Source organism: Hemitrygon akajei, chromosome 23 (genome assembly GCF_048418815.1).
Source record: "Hemitrygon akajei chromosome 23, sHemAka1.3, whole genome shotgun sequence".
NCBI lineage: Eukaryota > Metazoa > Chordata > Chondrichthyes > Myliobatiformes > Dasyatidae > Hemitrygon > Hemitrygon akajei.
Genome location: NC_133146.1, coordinates 58,699,626 through 58,718,492, shown reverse-complemented (window position 1 = coordinate 58,718,492; position 18,867 = coordinate 58,699,626). Strand labels below are relative to the sequence as shown.

The window sequence follows — 18,867 nt, the reverse complement described above, 5'->3', positions numbered from 1 at the left end:
AAGCCCAATGTGGCTTGTTGGTTGCCGTATTTCACTGTTATGAACATCATTCTCCATTGACTTTATTTTTTCTCCAGTATAAGTTTTTAGTTGAATATCTGCAAGCTTTAATTTAGTATCTTTAAAATGCTGTTCAAGCTTATTTTGTGGAGTGACTGAAACAGCTGAGCCAGAGTCCAGTTCCATTTTAATTAATTTGCCATTCACACTTAAGTCTTATAGACATTGCTTGTCTATTGTTAGTTTTCACATGGTAAATCTCAAGGCTACATAATCTGGCGTCACTCTCATCATTATCAGATTTTTCATCAACAGCATGCAGATTAGTACTCTTTTCAAAACTACAACTTGACTTTTATCTTTTTCTCTTGTCTGAGTGGTTCATTTATCTTTTTGTGCCCAACATGCCGTTTGTATGTGTCCTACTTTGCTGCATTTTCTGCCAGTTTCATCTTTAAGCCTGCATTGGTCTGCTGTACGTGAGCCCCTGTCACAAGGTAATGTAATTTGTTCAGCCAGGAGGAGGCAGGTTTCTGTTCAGATATTGCAATTCTGTTCATGCTCATTTTCATTCCTGACTGCAACTCAATTGTGTCTCTATCCGCCGTTTCCGGTGATAGAGCAATTTCAACTTCTCTTTTAAATGTAGGTTGTGCTTGAGCCATTTTTGAATGCTTTCTTTTTTCTTTTTTTAAAAATTTTTTTTAGTTTTTCAAAACATTTTACAAAATTAAAAACCCCAAATCCCAATGAGGAGCATTAATACAGTGCAAGATTAAGCATACAATAACAATATGCTACAAAGGAAGAGAATTTAACAAAAAAGCACCTAAATTAAAGACAAGTGAGCTTAGTGTCCTCCCCAAACCCCACAACACAAGAAAAAAACAACAACAACTCCAGACCAACCACCACACAGTATAAAGAGTATAAGTCCGGACAGTCAAACTCCCAGACTGTGAATACACTTAGTAACAGAGGATAATAATGCCTACTACCAGAAAAAAAAGGGAGCTGAAAGCAAGGGACCGAAAAGAAGAGAAAAAAAAAGAAAAAAAAAACCCTAGTCAAGAGGAAGGTTATGAAAGTACTCGATAAAAGGTCCCCAGACCTTATGGAACTTTAGATCCGAATTAAGAACTGAATAATGTATTTTTTCGAGGTCCAAGCAGGCCATAATGTCGTTAAGCCATTGCGCATGAGTGGGCGGGGCAACATCTCTCCATCTAAGGAGGATCAAGCGTCTCGCCAGGAGAGAGGCAAAGGATAGTATTCGGCATTTGGTCGGACCCAGACATAAATCTGTCTCGCTCCAAAAACCAAACAGAGCAATTAAGGGGTTAGGTTCTAGGTGCTGATTCAGAATACCCGATAATGTAGTGAAGATATCTTTTCAGAATCTCTCCAAGCTAGGACAGAACCAGCACACATGGATGAGAGAGGCCACGCCCCTCTTGCATTTATCACAGAGCGGACTAATGCCAGGGTAGAATCGAGACAGTTTAGACCTAGACATATGGGCCCTATGAACAATCTTAAACTGTAAAAGGCAATGGCGAGCACAAAGGGAGGTTGAGTTAACCGATTTGAGAACTGAGTCCCAGCTCTCCTCGGATAAGGAGATATTTAAATCCTGCTCCCAGGCCATTTAAATTTTATCCACAGGGGCCCGTCGTAAGGCTGCTAGTTTATCTCGGATAATTGATATTAAACCTTTACCTAGTGGATTAATGGAAAGAAATAGGTCCATAGCATTTTTCACAGGCATTTCAGGAAAGTTAGGAATTAAAAGAGCAGTAAAGTGTCGGATTTGGAGATATCTGAAAAAGTGAGCGTTAGGCAGGTTGAACTTAACGGAGAGCTGCTGAAAAGAAGCGAAGCGATTATCAATGAAGAGATCTTCAAAATGTCCAATGCCCCTCCTGTACCAAACATGGAATGCTGAATCGTACGTAGTAGGTAAAAAAAGGTGATTATGTGCGACAGGGCTAGAAATGGAAAACCCCTGGAAACCATAGCACTTCCCGAACTGAGCCCATATACGCAAAGTGTGTCTAACCAGAGGATTAGCTATTGATCTGGGCAGACTGCTAGGGAGTGCAGAGCCAAGAAGTGCAGATATAGATAATTCTTTAGTGGAGCTCAACTCCATTGCCACCCAGTTAGGGCACTCAGGTTGACCGTGGAAGAAAGACCAGAAGGCAGCACAACGTATATTAGCTGCCCAGTAATATAAGCGAAAGTTAGGTAAAGCCATGCCACCCTCTTTTTTAGATTTTTGGAGGTGGACTTTATTAATTCTAGAGCACTTATTCTGCCACAGATATGACAAAACAATAGAGTCTAAGGAATCAAAAAAAGATTTAGGAATAAAAATTGGGATAGATTGAAATAAGTATAAAAATTTGGGGAGAACATACATTTTAACAACATTAATACGACCTATCAAGGACATAGATAGAGGTGACCATTGTACCAGACTCTGTTTTATAGCATATGAAAGATTGACAAAGTTTTCACGAAAGAGATCTTTAAACCTCCTTGTGACTGTAATTCCAAGATAAGTAAATTGATTATGGACTACTTTAAAAGGGAGATCACGAAATATTAGTTCTTGTGCTTCCTTATTAATTGGGAAAAGTTCACTCTTATGTAAGTTGAGTTTATAGCCAGAGATCTGGCCAAACTGGTCAAGAAGTGAAAACATTAGAGGTAAGGATGTAGACGGATTTGAGAGAAAGAGTAATAAGTCATCAGCATAGAGAGAAACTTTATGCTCAACACCCCCTCTCCAAATCCCGGTCAATTCAGGACAATTTCAAAATGCTATCGCCAGAGGTTCTATAGCCAAATCAAAGAGAAAGGGACTTAAGGGGCATCCCTGACGGGTGCCACGCCTGAGATTAAATACTTGGGATTTCTGAAAATTAGTTAGAACAGAAGCAGTAGGATACAGGTACAGCAATTGGATCCAAGAGATGAAACTTTGGCTGAGGTCAAACCTTTCTAAGACAGCAAAAAGGCAGCTCCACTCCACACGATCAAATGCTTTCTCTGCATCAAGGGAGGTAACACATTCAGGAGTCCCAGTTGGAACTGAGTATAAAATATTAAATAGACGCCGAATGTCAAAAAAAGGGAGACGGTTTTTAATAAAGCCTGTTTGGTCATCAGAGATAATGGAGGGAATAACGGTTTCTAATCTATGAGCCAACACTTTAGCCAAGATCTCTACATCAACACTGAGCAGAGAGATCGGCCTGCACGAGGAACACTCTGTTGGGTCCCCGCCCTTTTTTAAAAGAAGAATAATAGATGCCTCATTGAAAGAGGGTGGCAATTTGCTGCAATCAAACGAGTCAGATAATACTGAAAGTAACTGAGGAGAAAGAAGTGAAGAGAATGATTTATAAAATTCCACAGGGAACCCATCAGGTCCAGGAGACTTCCCTGAGGACAGTGCAGAAACCGCAAAAGACATTTCCTCTGGTGACATAGGCGCATTGAGTTTGGCCCTGAAATCAGACGAAAGTGAGGGGATATTCAGACTCTGTAAAAATTGATCCACAGAGATATTGTCATTCAGAGATTCAGAGGAATAAAGCCGAGAATAAAAATTTTTAAATGCGTCATTAATTTCTAAATGATCCAATGTAAAGTCTCCGTTCTCCTTCCGGATCTTTGTAATATGTTGTTTGGCTTTGGAACGCCTCAGCCGATTGGCCAGGAATCCACCAGACTTATCCCCATGAATGTAAAAGCGGCTCTTGCTTTCGAGAAGTTGGCGTTCGACAGGTTGAGTGGACAGAAGGCCAAATCCAGTTTGGAGTTCAACGCGCTTCTTGTATAATTCAGGGTTCTTAGTTTGGGCATATATTTGATCCAAATCTTTAATCTGGTTAATGAGGTCTGCTCGATCTGCATGGGATCTTCTATTGAGATTTGCTGTGTAAGAGATTATTTGACCCCTCAGATATGCTTTCATGGCATCCCAGACAATCTGGGATGGCACTTCAGGTGATGTATTAGTGTTAAAATAAAAGGTTATCTGATCCTTAATAAATTTTACAAAATCATCATCCGATAATAAAGTTGAATCGAACCGCCAGTGTTTATTCCTCTGAGGGAGACCAGGAAAGTTCAGAGAGAGGGTAATTGAGGCATGGTCAGAAATCAGTATACTCTGATAGTCACAAGAGTGGGCAAATGGGATAAGTTGGTTATCGAGTAAGAAATAGTCAATTCTAGTGAAGGTATGGTGAACATGTGAGAAAAAAGAATAATCTCTCTCCATAGGATGGAGGAAACGCCATATATCAGAGATACCAAAATTAGAGAGAAACGATTGAATAGCTAAGGCAGATTTAGTAGGTGATCTGGTAACAGAGGACGATCGGTCCAGTTTAGGATCCAACCAACAGTTGAAGTCACCACCCAGTATAAGAGAGTATGAGTTTAAGTCTGGTAGTGAGGGAAAAAACCGTTCAAAAAAGTTAACATCATCAAAGTTGGGGGCATACAGGTTTGCTAGTGCAACTTTAGTGTTATATAGTTTACCAGAAACAATAATAAAACGGCCATTTGTATCAGATATTCCATTATGGAGTTCAAAAGGAACACTTGAGTTAATAAGAATGGAAACTCCCCTAGCCTTAGCGGCATAGGATGAATGAAAATGCTGACCCGCCCACTTTGACAGAAGCTGGGAGTTATCAAAACAACGAATATGAGTTTCTTGGAGGAAAGCAATGTCAGCTTTGAGTTGTTTGATATGTGAGAATACCTTCCTCCTTTTAACAGGGTGGTTCAATCCCTTTACATTCCAGCTCACGAATTTAAGTGCACTAGCCATTATCAATTACTAATGCATAAAAGGCAGCAGGCATATAAAAAGTCAAGCAGTACAATAGCAGTCTGGGAGCAGAAATGTAAACATAGATTCGTAAGGTCAAAATATAAACATGTCCTAAGCAATAAAGAGATGTTGGAACTGGAAAATGCACCCCACCCGCACAACCCAAAACTAGACGGCTACCAAAACAAGTAGCTAGCTCTACCAAAAAAATTAACCCAAATACAACTTTCAGATCTGTGTCATTAACAACAGTTCCGTATAAATACTATAGCAAATAGTAACTAGTTTATGCACTAGACAACATAACTACAGATTAGAACACCTTCTGCAGAAATATAAAACTTAATACAGAGAAAATCGGAAGAAAACCAAAACTAACCTACCCGCGAAAAATTATAGAAGAATAAAGTAAGAGAAAGGAAAAAAAAGGTAAGAAAGAAAAAGAAAAAAGAAGAGGAAGGGGAAAATTATAAATTCAAGACGAGTATTTATCAACCATTTACAGAGAAGGGAGAAAAAAATTCAGAGATTAGAAAAAAGGGGTGAAGAAAAGAAAAAGATAAAATAAGTAAATATTTAAAACAAAGGAAAAATAAATCTCTCAGTGCATTATAGGACCACTACCGAACTGACAATGCTCAGACAGTCTCTTCAACTCAGCCACGTACACTGAAATGGACTCCCCTTCCTTTTGTTTCCACTTGTGAAACCTAAAGCATTTTGCATTCAACAATGGCTTCATTTCTAAGTGCTTCTGCATTACTTTCACAATATCAACAAAGCTAATTTCTGCTGGCTTGGTTGGAGCTGTTAAATGTTGAACAAAACTTAAATCCAATGCACTTAGTAAATTTCATAATCGCTTCTCATTGGCTATTCCATTTGTTCAATTAGCCCAGTATACGTGAACCCATTACTTGGTGAGCAATCAAATGTGTCAATTTTCCAATGTAGTCAGCTATTTCTGCTCTATATTTAACGATTATTATGAACCCATGAATTCTTCAGTTTTCTACCTTTTTTAAACTCAGTTGTGTTTTCACTTCCAAGGAACATGTGCTGTGCTGCCTTTTTAAAAAAAAACTCACGTTCCTTGTTGTGCTTCAACAGGTTGATATTTGTCTCCGGTTCGCTGTAAAAATACTTTGTTTGTAACTGCATAACATTCAACTAATTCAAAGGAAGACATGGGAGTCTGACATATGAGTCTAACTTCATGTTTACTTTAAGTGAGGTGCACACGTATCACGTGGTAGCGTGATGACACATGCAATTCATGTATTTATACATATAACCCATAATAAATTATTTAGACAAACAAGTCCATAATCAACCAATATATATACAAGATTATTCAAATATTACTGAAACATTAAATGTACAACGGTGAGGTTCTTCAGTAATCTACCTGTGCCACTTTCTCTTGGTGCTGGTTCTTGCGAGGCCAAGGGTCCCACTGTCCTTTTCTACCTTTGGCAGGAGTAAGCCCAAATATCTCATCCTGAAATGTTGACTGTTCATTCATTTCTGTAGATGCTATCCAACCTGCTGAGTTCCTTCAACATTTTGTGTGTTGCTTCGGATTTCCAGCACCTGCAGATTTTCTTGTGTTTATAGTTAATTTTATCAGACTATTTGAACCACGTTGGTTGTCATATGCATATCTCTTGACGATCCTGTTCCTGTATCCACCACCCCTAACCTCAGCTACTTTGGATGTTTTTTTGAAGCATTTCCAGTTTCAGTTGTTAACTCTGGCAACCATGCTGTCAGCTGCCAAGTCTAGAAGTCCCTTGTTGAATCCTTTTGGCTTCTGCCTCTCTGCTCTCTCTCTGCTTCAGTATGCTTCTTGGGATCAGTTAATAGGCCAAAATTTTCACCATCTTGTCAAATATTTCTTTGTCAATTTTTGTTTAGTGTGGGCAGTCCCCATGTTATGACAGGGTTCTGTTCCTGAGAACCCACATTTTACATGAAAGCGCTGTGTGGGAGAGGATCAGAGAAACATCTCCATTGGGAGAGTGAGCAGGCTTGGGAAGAGCATTCGCCAGTTGGCCTAATGGACTCTGTGTGTGAGTCTGCTCAGCTTTGATATTCCTCTGATTGTTCTGGCTCGGGGTGGGGGGGGGGGGGGGGGTAAGGTGAGAAGCGAAACGATCCATGTGACGAAAGATGCCTGTGGCCCCACAGGATCCCGCAAGTCCATCGTCATCCATTCCGCTGGCTTCCCAAAAACTTGTCTATATGTATGAATATCTGTAGGTTGGATGTTTGTAACCCAGTGAGGTCTAGAAATGTGGCTTCAGACACTCAATTAAAAGCACTTAGTTTTCTTGTTACAATGTTGTGGCGAAGGGCAATGTTTAATTTCTATACGCCATTTGTTATATTACTGTAAGCATCAAAGAAATTAGTCCTGCCTGCCTTTCTTAAGGAAGGGTTTTTGAAGCCCTCTGTTGGTCAGGGTTGCCCACGGATGTTGTATCCCAGCTGTCTACGTGATATGCAAGCCATATGGAGAGCAAGCTGTTGCCCATGTAGCAGGCTCCCTTCTCCCTATGCCGCTGAAAGGAATGGCAGTCCAATACAGTTCGGCACCAGCGACGTCGTCGGAGTTGCCAGTCAATGTTGAACTGAATGTAGGATTGCCTTAGGGACCCTAGCTCTGGATTTTTCATCAGGGTTTACTCCAAAGGGGTCAAATGTCTTCTTTCTCTGTTATAAAGTTCAGTTGTCCACATTTTAAGCATTTGCTGTTTCTTCTTACAGGGTATGCATATAAATCATAAACGCTTCACATTTTCCAGAGAATTTAAGCTGTATTCATTGTATTCCCGTCTATCTCTCTTGCCCTCTGTGATTTTCTGTGTGGTTCTAGATGTACTATAGGCAGCACGTGGAGAAGCTGAACTACACATCGGTAACAGACACTCCTGAAATTGTTCGAGCAAGGACTAACGCACAGCAGCTAAGTAATGTAAGTTATTGTAAAATAACTGAATTAACAGTTGGATATGGGGTTACTTGGGATGCCTATGTCAACTATGGGGATAAAATAATTGTTTTAAAAATGCTTTCTTCGAGGGAACATTTTTAGTGTCATTTGAAAGGATAATGGTAAATGCAGATTGTTTTTTTTTTCCTTCCACCTTTTTTTCCAGATTCTCAGCAGGAAAGCTCTATGAAGAGACAATTTACTGCTATCATTGACAGTTTGGTAGATGTGTTTAACTTGCTTTGTGTTTTAGTTACAAACTTGAGCCTCTACCTCTTTCTTTTCAGTTAAATTATCGAGCACAGTATGAAAAGACTAAAACCAAGTACCGTAGATTCCGGACTACAGAGCGCACCTGATTAAAAGCCGCTGGCTCTAATTTTAGAAATAAAATCAATTTTTTAATTGTAAAGGCCGCACCGGATTTTAGGCCGCACCGGATTTTCGGCCGCAGGTGTCCCACGTTGTAATATGAGATATTTACACAGAAAGATATTACACGTGAGGATTTTTTAACTTTTAATTAAATCCATATGGTAACAAAAACAAATACATATTGCAAATGCTTTTTTTCGAACCGTGCCCGTAACGCGGCTACTTTTAAATATACGTTGCGTATACTTCTTTACTGAACAACATTCCAATATCTCCTAACGACTGGTAAAAAATATATATACTGCAGCCTACCAGGAAAAGTTATTGATCGCCTTTAACTTAAAAGCAGCGTTCGCTCAGATCCAAAGCCGCTCGCGTAATGCGCTCCCTCCCTCCGTCCCGTTTCATCGCAAACCGGCATTTTCCCACAAGACACCGCGAAACCGGGTGTGACGTCATAGCATCCCGCGATGTAGTACAGAAAACAAATATAGTTAAAACTCTTCTAACTTTAACTAGAAAATGAATTACTAAGCGAAAATATTATAAACTCAGTAACTGCCATAAGGCAGCACAATGCTTCGAGTGTTTTCCATGTTGATGAGGGTGAGTACAAATGACTGATTTACAATAATTTAATTGTGAAAGTGCGCTTGATTTATCGTACAATTTCATTGGACCTCTGTGAACTACTCATCAATTTTATTGGTCTACTGTTATGAGGCAAAATGTTTACGAGGCGGCATGAAAAAAACCATGTATTAGCCGCTCCGGATTAAAGGCCGCAAAGTTCAAAGCTGTTCAAAATGTGGGAAAAAAGTAGCGGCTTAAAATCCGGAATCTACGGTACACGTTGCCTCTTGAAGTACCACAGTTAGTTAAGGCCAAGGCTAATGCTGATCTTTACAGTGATGTGAGTATGGAAGCCTGCTATTAACTTTTTATTCCACATCAGAATGTAGTGCTTTATTTTATGAAGTGATATCAATAATTCAATCATTAATCTGATTGCTGTCTTGCTTAGTTTTCGAATACAGTCAAAATCGTGTGTTAAGTTCATGTTATTGTCATTCAACCATACACATGTATACAGCTAAATGGAACAGCATTTCTCAGGGGCCAAGGTGAAAAACACAGTGCATACAGTCACACACAGCACATACAGTCACGATCCAGCACGTACAGTCACAAATTGATATCAGCACAGCTCCCTGAGTGGCTGGGCCTGAAGACTAACAGGTTGACATAAAGCATGAGGTACATGGTTATGGGGGACGGTATAATGCTACTGGCACTATTATAGTGAAACACACTGTCATATAAATATGTGAAACAGCAGCAATAAAAGATGAAAAGTGACAAGGGCATTCACTCAGAGTATACACATGCTTTCGTCTTGGGCTCTTAGCTCCCAGTGGAGCCTAGGCCATTGATGACCTTCCGTCTCCGTCGCCCAAAGTCGATGCGATGGTTGGAGTTCATCAATGTTTCTGCAATCCATCGTACCCTCTGTACAGGGGATTGGCCTATACAGCTTCACCAGAGCCCTGTTGGCCAGCCTTATCTGTTTTTACCTCTCACGACAGGGGCGTAGGGTTAGATTTTGAAAGGTGTACAGATGTACTGAATGGTTTTAAATCTGTGCTGCTCACCCTGATCTAACTACGATTGATGTGGTTAGTATGAACAGAGGAGGTTTAGTAGAGGAAAGGTCACCGGAGGGGTCAGTTTGCAATCCTGCGCAGGTGGAGCAGCAGGTGACTTATCGACATTTAATATCCATTGGTGCTGAAGAGCTTGAGAAAGAGAGGGTGGGAGGAGAAACTGGGAGGAGGGACGCAATGACAGGGAACATTGTCAAGCAGCAAGCAAGTGCACCAGACTGGGCCTTTGAGAGAGACTAGGGGTGATATCCAGGGTAGGCGCTTACCCCAAGGCCCAAGCCATGCCATAATATTGCCCAGGAGGGTGTACCCTGTAGGTGGTCACGCGTAACATTTCAAAAGCCGGAGAAAGGCTGCAGATGCTGGAAATCCAAAGCAACACAAAGAAAACACTGGAGGAACTCAGCAGGTCAGACAGCCTCTTTGGAAATGAATAGATAGTTGATGTTTCGGGCCAAGACCCTTCCTCAGGACTGAGAAGGAAATACCAGAATAGAAAGGTGGTGGGGAAGGAAGCTAGCTGAAAGGTGATAGGTGAAGCCAAGTGGGTGGAGAAAATCAAAGGCTGAAGAAGAACGAATTTGACAGGAGAGAAGAGCGGGCCATAGGAGAAAGGGATTGAGAAGGGGACCCCGAGGGAAGTAGTAGGCAGGTGAGAAGGTCAGAGTGGGGAATAAGGGAAGTGAATTGTTTCCTTCCCTTGGGTGGATTGCTTACAAGGAGTAATCGGTATTCATGCTATCGGCTTGGAGGGTACCCTCCACCCTGAGGGTGGCCTCATCTTGGCACAAGAGGAGGCTATGGATGGACATGTTGGAATGGGAATGGGAATTATAATGCTTGGCCATAACATTTCAGTCTTGTTGATATTGGGTTCCAGCACTTTGGATGACTGAATGGAGATTGGAGACAAATCTGTAAGTGTAAAGTGGTCTCAGCTTGGCATTTGGTTTGGCCTCTTGGCTGTCTGCAGTTTCAGTTTTCAGCTGGCCAATTTGTGGTGGAAAGGTGGTTAGAGTAAAGCTCAGTACCATTGTAACTGGCACCTAACCACACCACCCCACCTCTGCAATCGTCCACAGCCCGCTGGGTTATTGGACTACACTAAGCCTGCAGGCACACTAGGCATTTGCTGCTGGGTAGCTCCCCCACTACCCCAGGGACCTGGTTGTGTGGCTGTCCCACACAGCAGAGCGCTCCATCAGTCACAGGCTGGGGTCTCCCTCCCAGTCTACACTGACACAACATTCCCTCTCTGAATGTTGCTAATAATCAGAGACGGAACAGTTCAGATTTAAAATAACCAAAATTAAAAATTGTTTAAAACATTCTGACTTCCTTAGAATATAAGACATAGGAGCAGAATTGGGCCATTTAGCCTATTGAGTCCACTCCGCCATTTTATCATGACTAACTTATTGCCCCTCTCAACCTCATTTGACACCCTGACTAATCAAGAACTTATCAACCTCTGCTTTAAATACACTCAATGACTTGACCATCACAGCCATCTGTGGCAACGAATTCCACAGATTCACCACTGTCTGGTTAAAGAAAATTCCCTCCTCATCTCTGTTCTAAAAGGATATGCTTCTCTTCTGAGTCTGTGCTCGCTTGTTCTGGACTCTCCCACTATAATAAACATCCTCTCCATATCCACTCTATCTAGGCCTTTCAATATTTGATGGGTTTCAATGAGATCCTCCTCATTCTTCTAAACTCCAGTGAGTACAGGCCAAAATGCTGCTCATACATTAATCTTTTCATTTCCAGATATATATAGATAGATAGATAGATACTTTATTCATCCCCATGGGGAAATTCAACTTTTTTCCAATGTCCCATACACTTGTTGTAGCAAAACTAATTACATACAATACTTAACTCAGTAAAAAAAATATGATATGCATCTAAATCACTATCTCAAAAAGCATTAATAATAGCTTTTGAAAAGTTCTTATGTCCTGGCGGTAGAATTGTAAAGCCTAATGGCATTGGGGAGTATTGACCTCTTCATCCTGTCTGAGGAGCATTGCATCGATAGTAACCTGTCGCTGAAGCTGCTTCTCTGTCTCTGGATGGTGCTATGTAGAGGATGTTCAGAGTTATCCATAATTGACCGTAGCCTACTCAGCGCCCTTCGCTCAGCTACCGATGTTAAACTCTCCAGTACTTTGCCCACGACAGAGCCCGCCTTCCTTACCAGCTTATTAAGACGTGAGGCGTCCCTCTTCTTAATGCTTCCTCCCCAACACGCCACCACAAAGAAGAGGGCGCTCTCCACAACTGACCTATAGAACATCTTCAGCATCTCACTACAGACATTGAATGACGCCAACCTTCTTAGGAAGTACAGTCGACTCTGTGCCTTCCTGCACAAGGCATCTGTGTTGGCAGTCCAGTCTAGCTTCTCATCTAACTGTACTCCCAGATACTTGTAGGTCTTAACCTGCTCCACACATTCTCCATTAATGATCACTGGCTCCATATGAGGCCTAGATCTCCTAAAGTCCACCACCATCTCCTTGGTCTTGGATATATATATATATATATATAGATATATATATAAAATTATTAATATAGTTTAATTTAAAAGACAAATATGAAAAACTTAAATTCAACAGTTCAAAAATACAGGGATTCTGCAGATGCTGGAAATCTTGAGCAACACATACAAATTTGTTGAGGAACTCAGCAAGTCAGATAGCATCTGTGGAGAGGAATTAGCAGTTAACATGTCTGATCAACACGTTCATCAGGACGGAAAGGAAGGGGACAGAAGCAAGAATTAGAAAGAGGAGGCTGGGATGTAGCACAACTGGCAAGTGATAGGTGGGAACAGGTGAAGAGGTAGATGGTTGAGTGGGGAGGGGGAAATAAAATAAGAAACTGGGAAGTGATAGGTAGAAGAGGTAAAGGGCTGAGGAGAAGGCAGTGGGCAATGGAAGAAAGGGAAGGAGGGTAACTCCAGTTCAATAGGGACTCCTCACATGCAGAGCTGAAAACCTACCACAATGCTGCCGATTGCTCGGTTCAGATCCATTAGGAGCTACCTCTCCGCTGGCAGTTTGGCAGAATTAATACTGCTTAACCAAAATGAAACAATACTAGAAACTTTCTTAAAGCTCCTGATAAATGATGAGATATTAATTTCTATAGTTGCTGCCTGACCCATTGACCTTCTATTTTTATTTCAGACTTCCAGTACATTGAGCTCACTGTTTTTCAATGCTGTTCCTTTCATTTAGTGTATAGCACTGTAGTTCCACCAAGAAGCCAGGAGATGGCAGTAATACCCCACATAAACAGCACCTGAACATTTGACAATCCTCGTCCAATCTGCAGTGTTAACATAACACTGCTCTTTTCCCAAAGGATAAAGGGTATTGGAGATTAACTTATTAAAGTTACTTTAGGTCCACTCCAAGCATTGAGATTTAGTTTGTTAGATACCTTTCTGCAAAGGAAATTGTAATTCTTTTAAACAGTGTATTTACAATTTAGAAAGCTCCTTTCGTTTGCTCTAATGTTAGTTTTGATGACAAGGTGGATGCAGCTATGTTATGAACATAGAATGTTACAGCAGAGGGACAGGTTCTTTAGCCCATGACCCTAACAATGATGCCAAATGATGCCACGGTTAGCGCGACACTATTACAGTTCAGGGTGTCAGAGTTGAGAGTTCAATCCTGGCTTGCTCTGTAAGGAATCTCTGTACTTTGGAATGTATGGGTTTTTTCCGGGTGTTCTGCTTTCTTTGCACAGTCAAAAGATATACTGGCTGGGTTAATTGGTTATTGTAAATTGTCCGTGCTTGAGGTTGTTGAGAGTTGCAGATCGGCTCGACGTGCCAGAATGGCCTGTTCCGCACTGTATCTCTAAATCAAATAATAATAAGTTATTAAGATCTGCAAAACGGAGACACGAGGTTCTGCTGCTGCTGGAAATCTTGAGCAACACAGAGACAAAATGCTGGAGGAACTCAGCAGTTCAGACGGCAGGTTTGGAGGGAAATACTGAATGATCCCATCCTGAAACGGCAACTGTTCATTTCCCTTCATAGATGCTGCCTGGCCTGCTGAGTTCCTCCAACATTTTGTATGTGCTGCTGTAGAAATCAGCAAAATGATCTTCGTAGAAAATTCGAAGAGGAGAAATGGTATTTAAGAATAAAATAACAAAGAGGCAGAATGAATAAAATAAACCTGCTTTTGTTGCTAGAAAGCTTGAAAGCCGAGGGAGGGCAAAGAATTGAAAGTGACAAAAGAATTACTTCTTTTGCAAGGGTATATGAAAACAGGCTGGAGGCAGATTGAATTGATGGCTTTCAGAATGGAATTGGATAATTACCTAACCGGGAACCTATTGAGTGTTGAAAGGCCTCGATAGAGTGGATGTGGAGAGGATGTGGAGGAGTCTAGGACCAGAGTGCACAGCCTCTGAGTAGAGCAGAGGTTCCCAACCTGGGATACATGGACCCCTTGCTTAATGGTATTGGTCCATGACTAAAAATGGTTGGTAGCCCCTAAAATAGAGGGACATTCATTTAAAACGATGAGGAAGAATTTCTTTAGCCAGAGGATGGTGAATCTGTGGAGTCCATTGCCACGAGAGGCTGTGGAGGCCAGGTCATTGGGTGTATTTAAGGCAGAGGTCAATAGTCAGGGTATGAAGTGATACGGAGAGAAGGCAGGAGATTGGGGCTGAGAGAGAAATGGATCAGCCATGATGAAATGTCAGAGCAACTCAATGGGCCAAATGGCCTAATTCTGCTCCTATATCTTATGGTCCTACGGAAATTTGCATCTCCTGTATTGAAAAACTGGCATAGATCAATGGGCCAAATAGCCTTTTTTTTTATCATTAACAATTCCCTGATTCTATTTGTATGTGTGTCAGTTGCTTTAATCTTAATCAGTGCAATGGGCAACATTTTCACAGCTAAATCAGTAGTTGAAACCACACACACAAAACCGGAATCACTGGGCATCTGCCGAGAGAGAATTAGAGCTAATGTCCCAGGGAAATCTTGAAATGCAACACAAGGTGGGGTGTAGGGAGAAGGAGGTGGTGCAGAGAGTACAAAAGGAAAGTGGTATGATAGGTTGGAGAACCAGGGGGATTTAATGGCTCATGTGGTGATGGTAGTGAATTTATGTAATTTAAAAAAAATGTACCAAATTGACAATTGACTACCAACAGTGGTTCAGTATTAGTACTTCTGCTTAACAGTACTATGATTAAGTTCCATCCCAACCTGAAGTTTCACCCCAGTCTTGACATGCCAATATCTAGGTCCTCATTAAAAAAGAACAACAATCCATTCTTTTGGATGAAATGTTAACCTCAGATTTTCCTCAGACAGTAAGGGAAGAAAATCCCCATGTCAGTTCTATAAGGAATATCAGGGGATTTCCTTCTGTATTCCAGCTCATATCTATCCCATTCAAAAAGGATTTTTTTATTGTAATGACTTTGCTGTTTGTGGGAGGTTGCTTTGCTCAGATTTGTAGCTGTCAATCCTACATCACAACACTGACACCTCAGACGTACTTCCTGCATTGTAAAGCTGTTTGGGACATCCTGAGGTTGTGAATGCTATTACATAAATACATTTTTTTTGAACTATCATAATTTTCTGTACATTTATTATGCCTTGCAACAGTTCCAAATGTTCATGGTGTCTGCTACTCATCTCAGCGATTTCCATTGTTAATCCAATCCCACACATAACTGCTGATAGAAACTGAGGACTTATGGAATTATGTTGGAAAAATATTGCAAACCGTCAATCGGTGCTCCCGATTGAGTCATAGAATGCTTACAATGCAGGAAGTAGTCAATTGGTTCATCCAGTTCTTGCTGACCTAAGTAATATTCTCCAGACTTGGAAGCTCTGCAAATGAAGGACTATTTAAATTGTGTCTGGTGTTCCCGATGCAGCCTCCTCGATGTTGATGGGACCCGTTGTAAATTGGGGGACTGCTTTATCAAGTATCTCTGCACCATCTCCCACAAGTGGGACTTCCCGGTGGCCAAATACTTTAATTCTGATTCCCATTCTGACATGTCGATCCACGGCCTCCTCTTGTGCCACAAGGAGGCCACACTCAGGGTGGAGGAGCAACACCTTATATTCCACCCGGGTAGCCTCCAACCTGATGGCAGGAATATCAATTCCTCCTCCTGGTAAACTAATTTCCTCTGCCCCCTTCTATTCCCCAATTTGACCTTTTACCTCTTCTCCTCTGTCTATAACTTCCCCTGGGTCCCCTTCTTCTTTCCTTTCTCCTATGGTCCACTCTCCTCTGCTATTAGATTCCTTCTTCTTCAACCCTTGACGTGTCCCACCCACCTGGCTTCCCCTGGCTAGCCTCCTTCCCCTCCCCCCACCTTTTTATTCTGGTGTCTTCCCCCTTCCTGGTCAGTCTCCAAGAACGGTCTTGGCCCAAGACATCACCAGTTTGTTCATTTCCATAGATACTGCCAGACATTCCGAGTTCCTCCAGCATTTTGTATGTGTTGCTTAATCTAAACGGAATGTCCTGATTACTTTGGTAAAGATCCTTCCTGAGCATTGAATCAAGAGAAGTATCACAAAATGTTAAAATAGAAATCAGAAACTACTGGAAAAGAGGATTAGTGTCTCGAAGCTAATATGTTTCATGAGTCCATTTATTTGAGTAGTTCCAATCAACCTGCTGTGTTGATCAACATTTCTGAAAATACCATTTGCTTTAGGTGAACACTCAATGAGTGAATCAGTGGCAATGCAGAACCTTAAAACAGAATTAACTTTTGTTTTCTATTTTCTTCTGTGAAATGGACCCCAAGGGTTCAACGTTCAGTAACTCTGAGCAACTTCCTCCAACTTCCCAGTGGATAATAATAATAATATTAATAATAATAACTTTATTTATAGAGCAATTTTCATCCAGATGATGTATTCCAAAGTGCTTTACATTGGGATAAATGTACAGACATGAAAATAAAAGACAAAAAGATGTTAGTTAAAAGCAAGGTTAAATAAATTGGTTCTGTGCTGGTGTTTAAAAGTGTCAAATGAGTTTGCATCCTTTATAGTTTTAGGCATTGAATTCCACAGTTTAGGAGCTTAGTACAAAAGAAGTCTGACCTGCCAATTTGTATGCTAAACAATAGTCAGCTGCTGTGGTGCCATTAAAAGTGGCCACACAAAGAACGAGGAACGTTAAGAGCTCAAAGCAGTGGTTGGCGAAATGATCTCTGATTTCATTTAATTTCTCTGCTGGTCCTGTGGCTCAAGTCTTCTACGCTGTCTAATTTCTGTGTCTTTTCTGATTCCTACACCATTAATTTCGGCATATAATGTAGTCAGTGACTGAGTGTTCACATCTCCCTGCATCATACCTGCAATCCTTTGCTCAAAAATTGTACCCCCAATCTCAATGGCCCTCTACTTATTATGACTGTATGTTCACAAATCTAGACTCACCATCTAGAGGAAACCATATAGCATAGGCAGCCATTTGCTGGCCCCCATCATAATTTTGCTAACCCTCTGAATGGACTTAATTAGTTAGGTTTATTCCACCACTCTTGCACTATTGCCCTGCAATTTCGTTTTGATTATTTATGCTATATGCGAATTAAATATTGTCACATGCACAAACATGTGTGATATATAATTGGCATAAACTCTCTGTTCTCAGGTCAAATACAGAGAGCTGTGGGAGAAGAATAAGGACAAAGGGTTTCAAGTGAAGCTGGATTCGATTGCTCTTTTAGCTGCGAAAACCTCTGGGGACTTGGCAAGTGATGTAAGTTGCAGAATTTTTTCTCTACAGTTTCTCCTTAACCTAGATTCAAAGCCATTTTCACACATCCTGTCGATATTTTTTTTTACCTCTGTCTGCTACACCATAGCTAGCGTGATATTGAATGCTGAAAATTAATTACTAACATTGGTCAAAAAGGTCTTAAGGTATTGCTGATTGAAGGTGGAATCATGTTTCTGGCAGAGAATTGTTAGAACGAAACACATTCCTGATCTTCTGAAAAGGTTGTCAAAGAAACTCAGACAAAAACTGGGTCTTATTTCCATTGATCCAGATTAAGTCACATCACTTATGCTAATACAAAGCTCAGTGATAAAATATTTTGTTTGATAGATAAAAAGACAGTGATTCCTGAATGAATTCAAAGGGTTGAGGCATGATCTAACCATTGCTTAAAATTATCTAGGTTATGATAGGGTTGGTACAGAGACAGTCATTTTGCTGCTAGTTAATTTACAAGGGAGTTCTATCTTAAAGCTTCTCCATTAAGAAAAGTTAGGAAGCCCTTTGTTGCAGAAGGGAAAATGAAAATCTGGAATTACCTTCTCCAAAATGGTTATGAATGATGGCTTCATCATGGTAATGGAGACTGCACAAACTTTTCTTTTTGTTGGGAAAAAATATCAGAGGATGTGAATTGGCTTTGGGTAAATGGAGACAAGGAACTGAGCAACCGTTATCCAATTAAGTTATAGACTAAAACGGAGGGGTTTATTCATGATTCATGCTCTGTACTGCCATACTGCCACCCCAATGTTGTCTTCCACCCCAAGTCAGCCCAGCCCTCCTCTCCAATATTACGCACTTCCATCCTGTCCTCACCCCACCTGCAACTGAATCCTCACCTGGAGTTTGATTTGACCGCTATCATTCCCCAGGTATGGAGTTCTGGTTGCAGTGATGTTGACCCACCGGGTATGAGAGCTCAATTCGTGATGACGGTATTTTGCTGTAACAAATCGTGCCATTTGCGTGATTTGTTTCTTTGCACGGGGGTTGAAGTGGTTAGGTTTTCTCTGAATGGCTTCTATGGTTTACTTTGTACCATGTCTGTCTGTGGAAAAGATAAATCTCAGGGTTGTATACTGCACACATACTTTGAATATAAATGTACTTTGAATCCTTTGAGAGTAATCCATTATATTGAAAGTAGGATGCTGA

General features: G+C 40.9%; 1 protein-coding gene across 2 annotated transcripts in view; it reads left to right on the top strand.

Moving 5' to 3' along the window:
• Positions 1 to 18,867, top strand: part of nrap (nebulin-related anchoring protein) — a 122,311-nt gene that overhangs the window by 35,072 nt on the left and 68,372 nt on the right. For both annotated transcript variants that reach the window (XM_073027792.1, XM_073027790.1), the window contains exons 13-16: positions 7,734 to 7,832; positions 8,138 to 8,179; positions 9,076 to 9,138; positions 17,581 to 17,688. In XM_073027792.1, the coding sequence (XP_072883893.1) occupies positions 7,734 to 7,832; positions 8,138 to 8,179; positions 9,076 to 9,138; positions 17,581 to 17,688 (312 nt within the window). The remainder of the gene's footprint in view (positions 1 to 7,733; positions 7,833 to 8,137; positions 8,180 to 9,075; positions 9,139 to 17,580; positions 17,689 to 18,867) is intronic.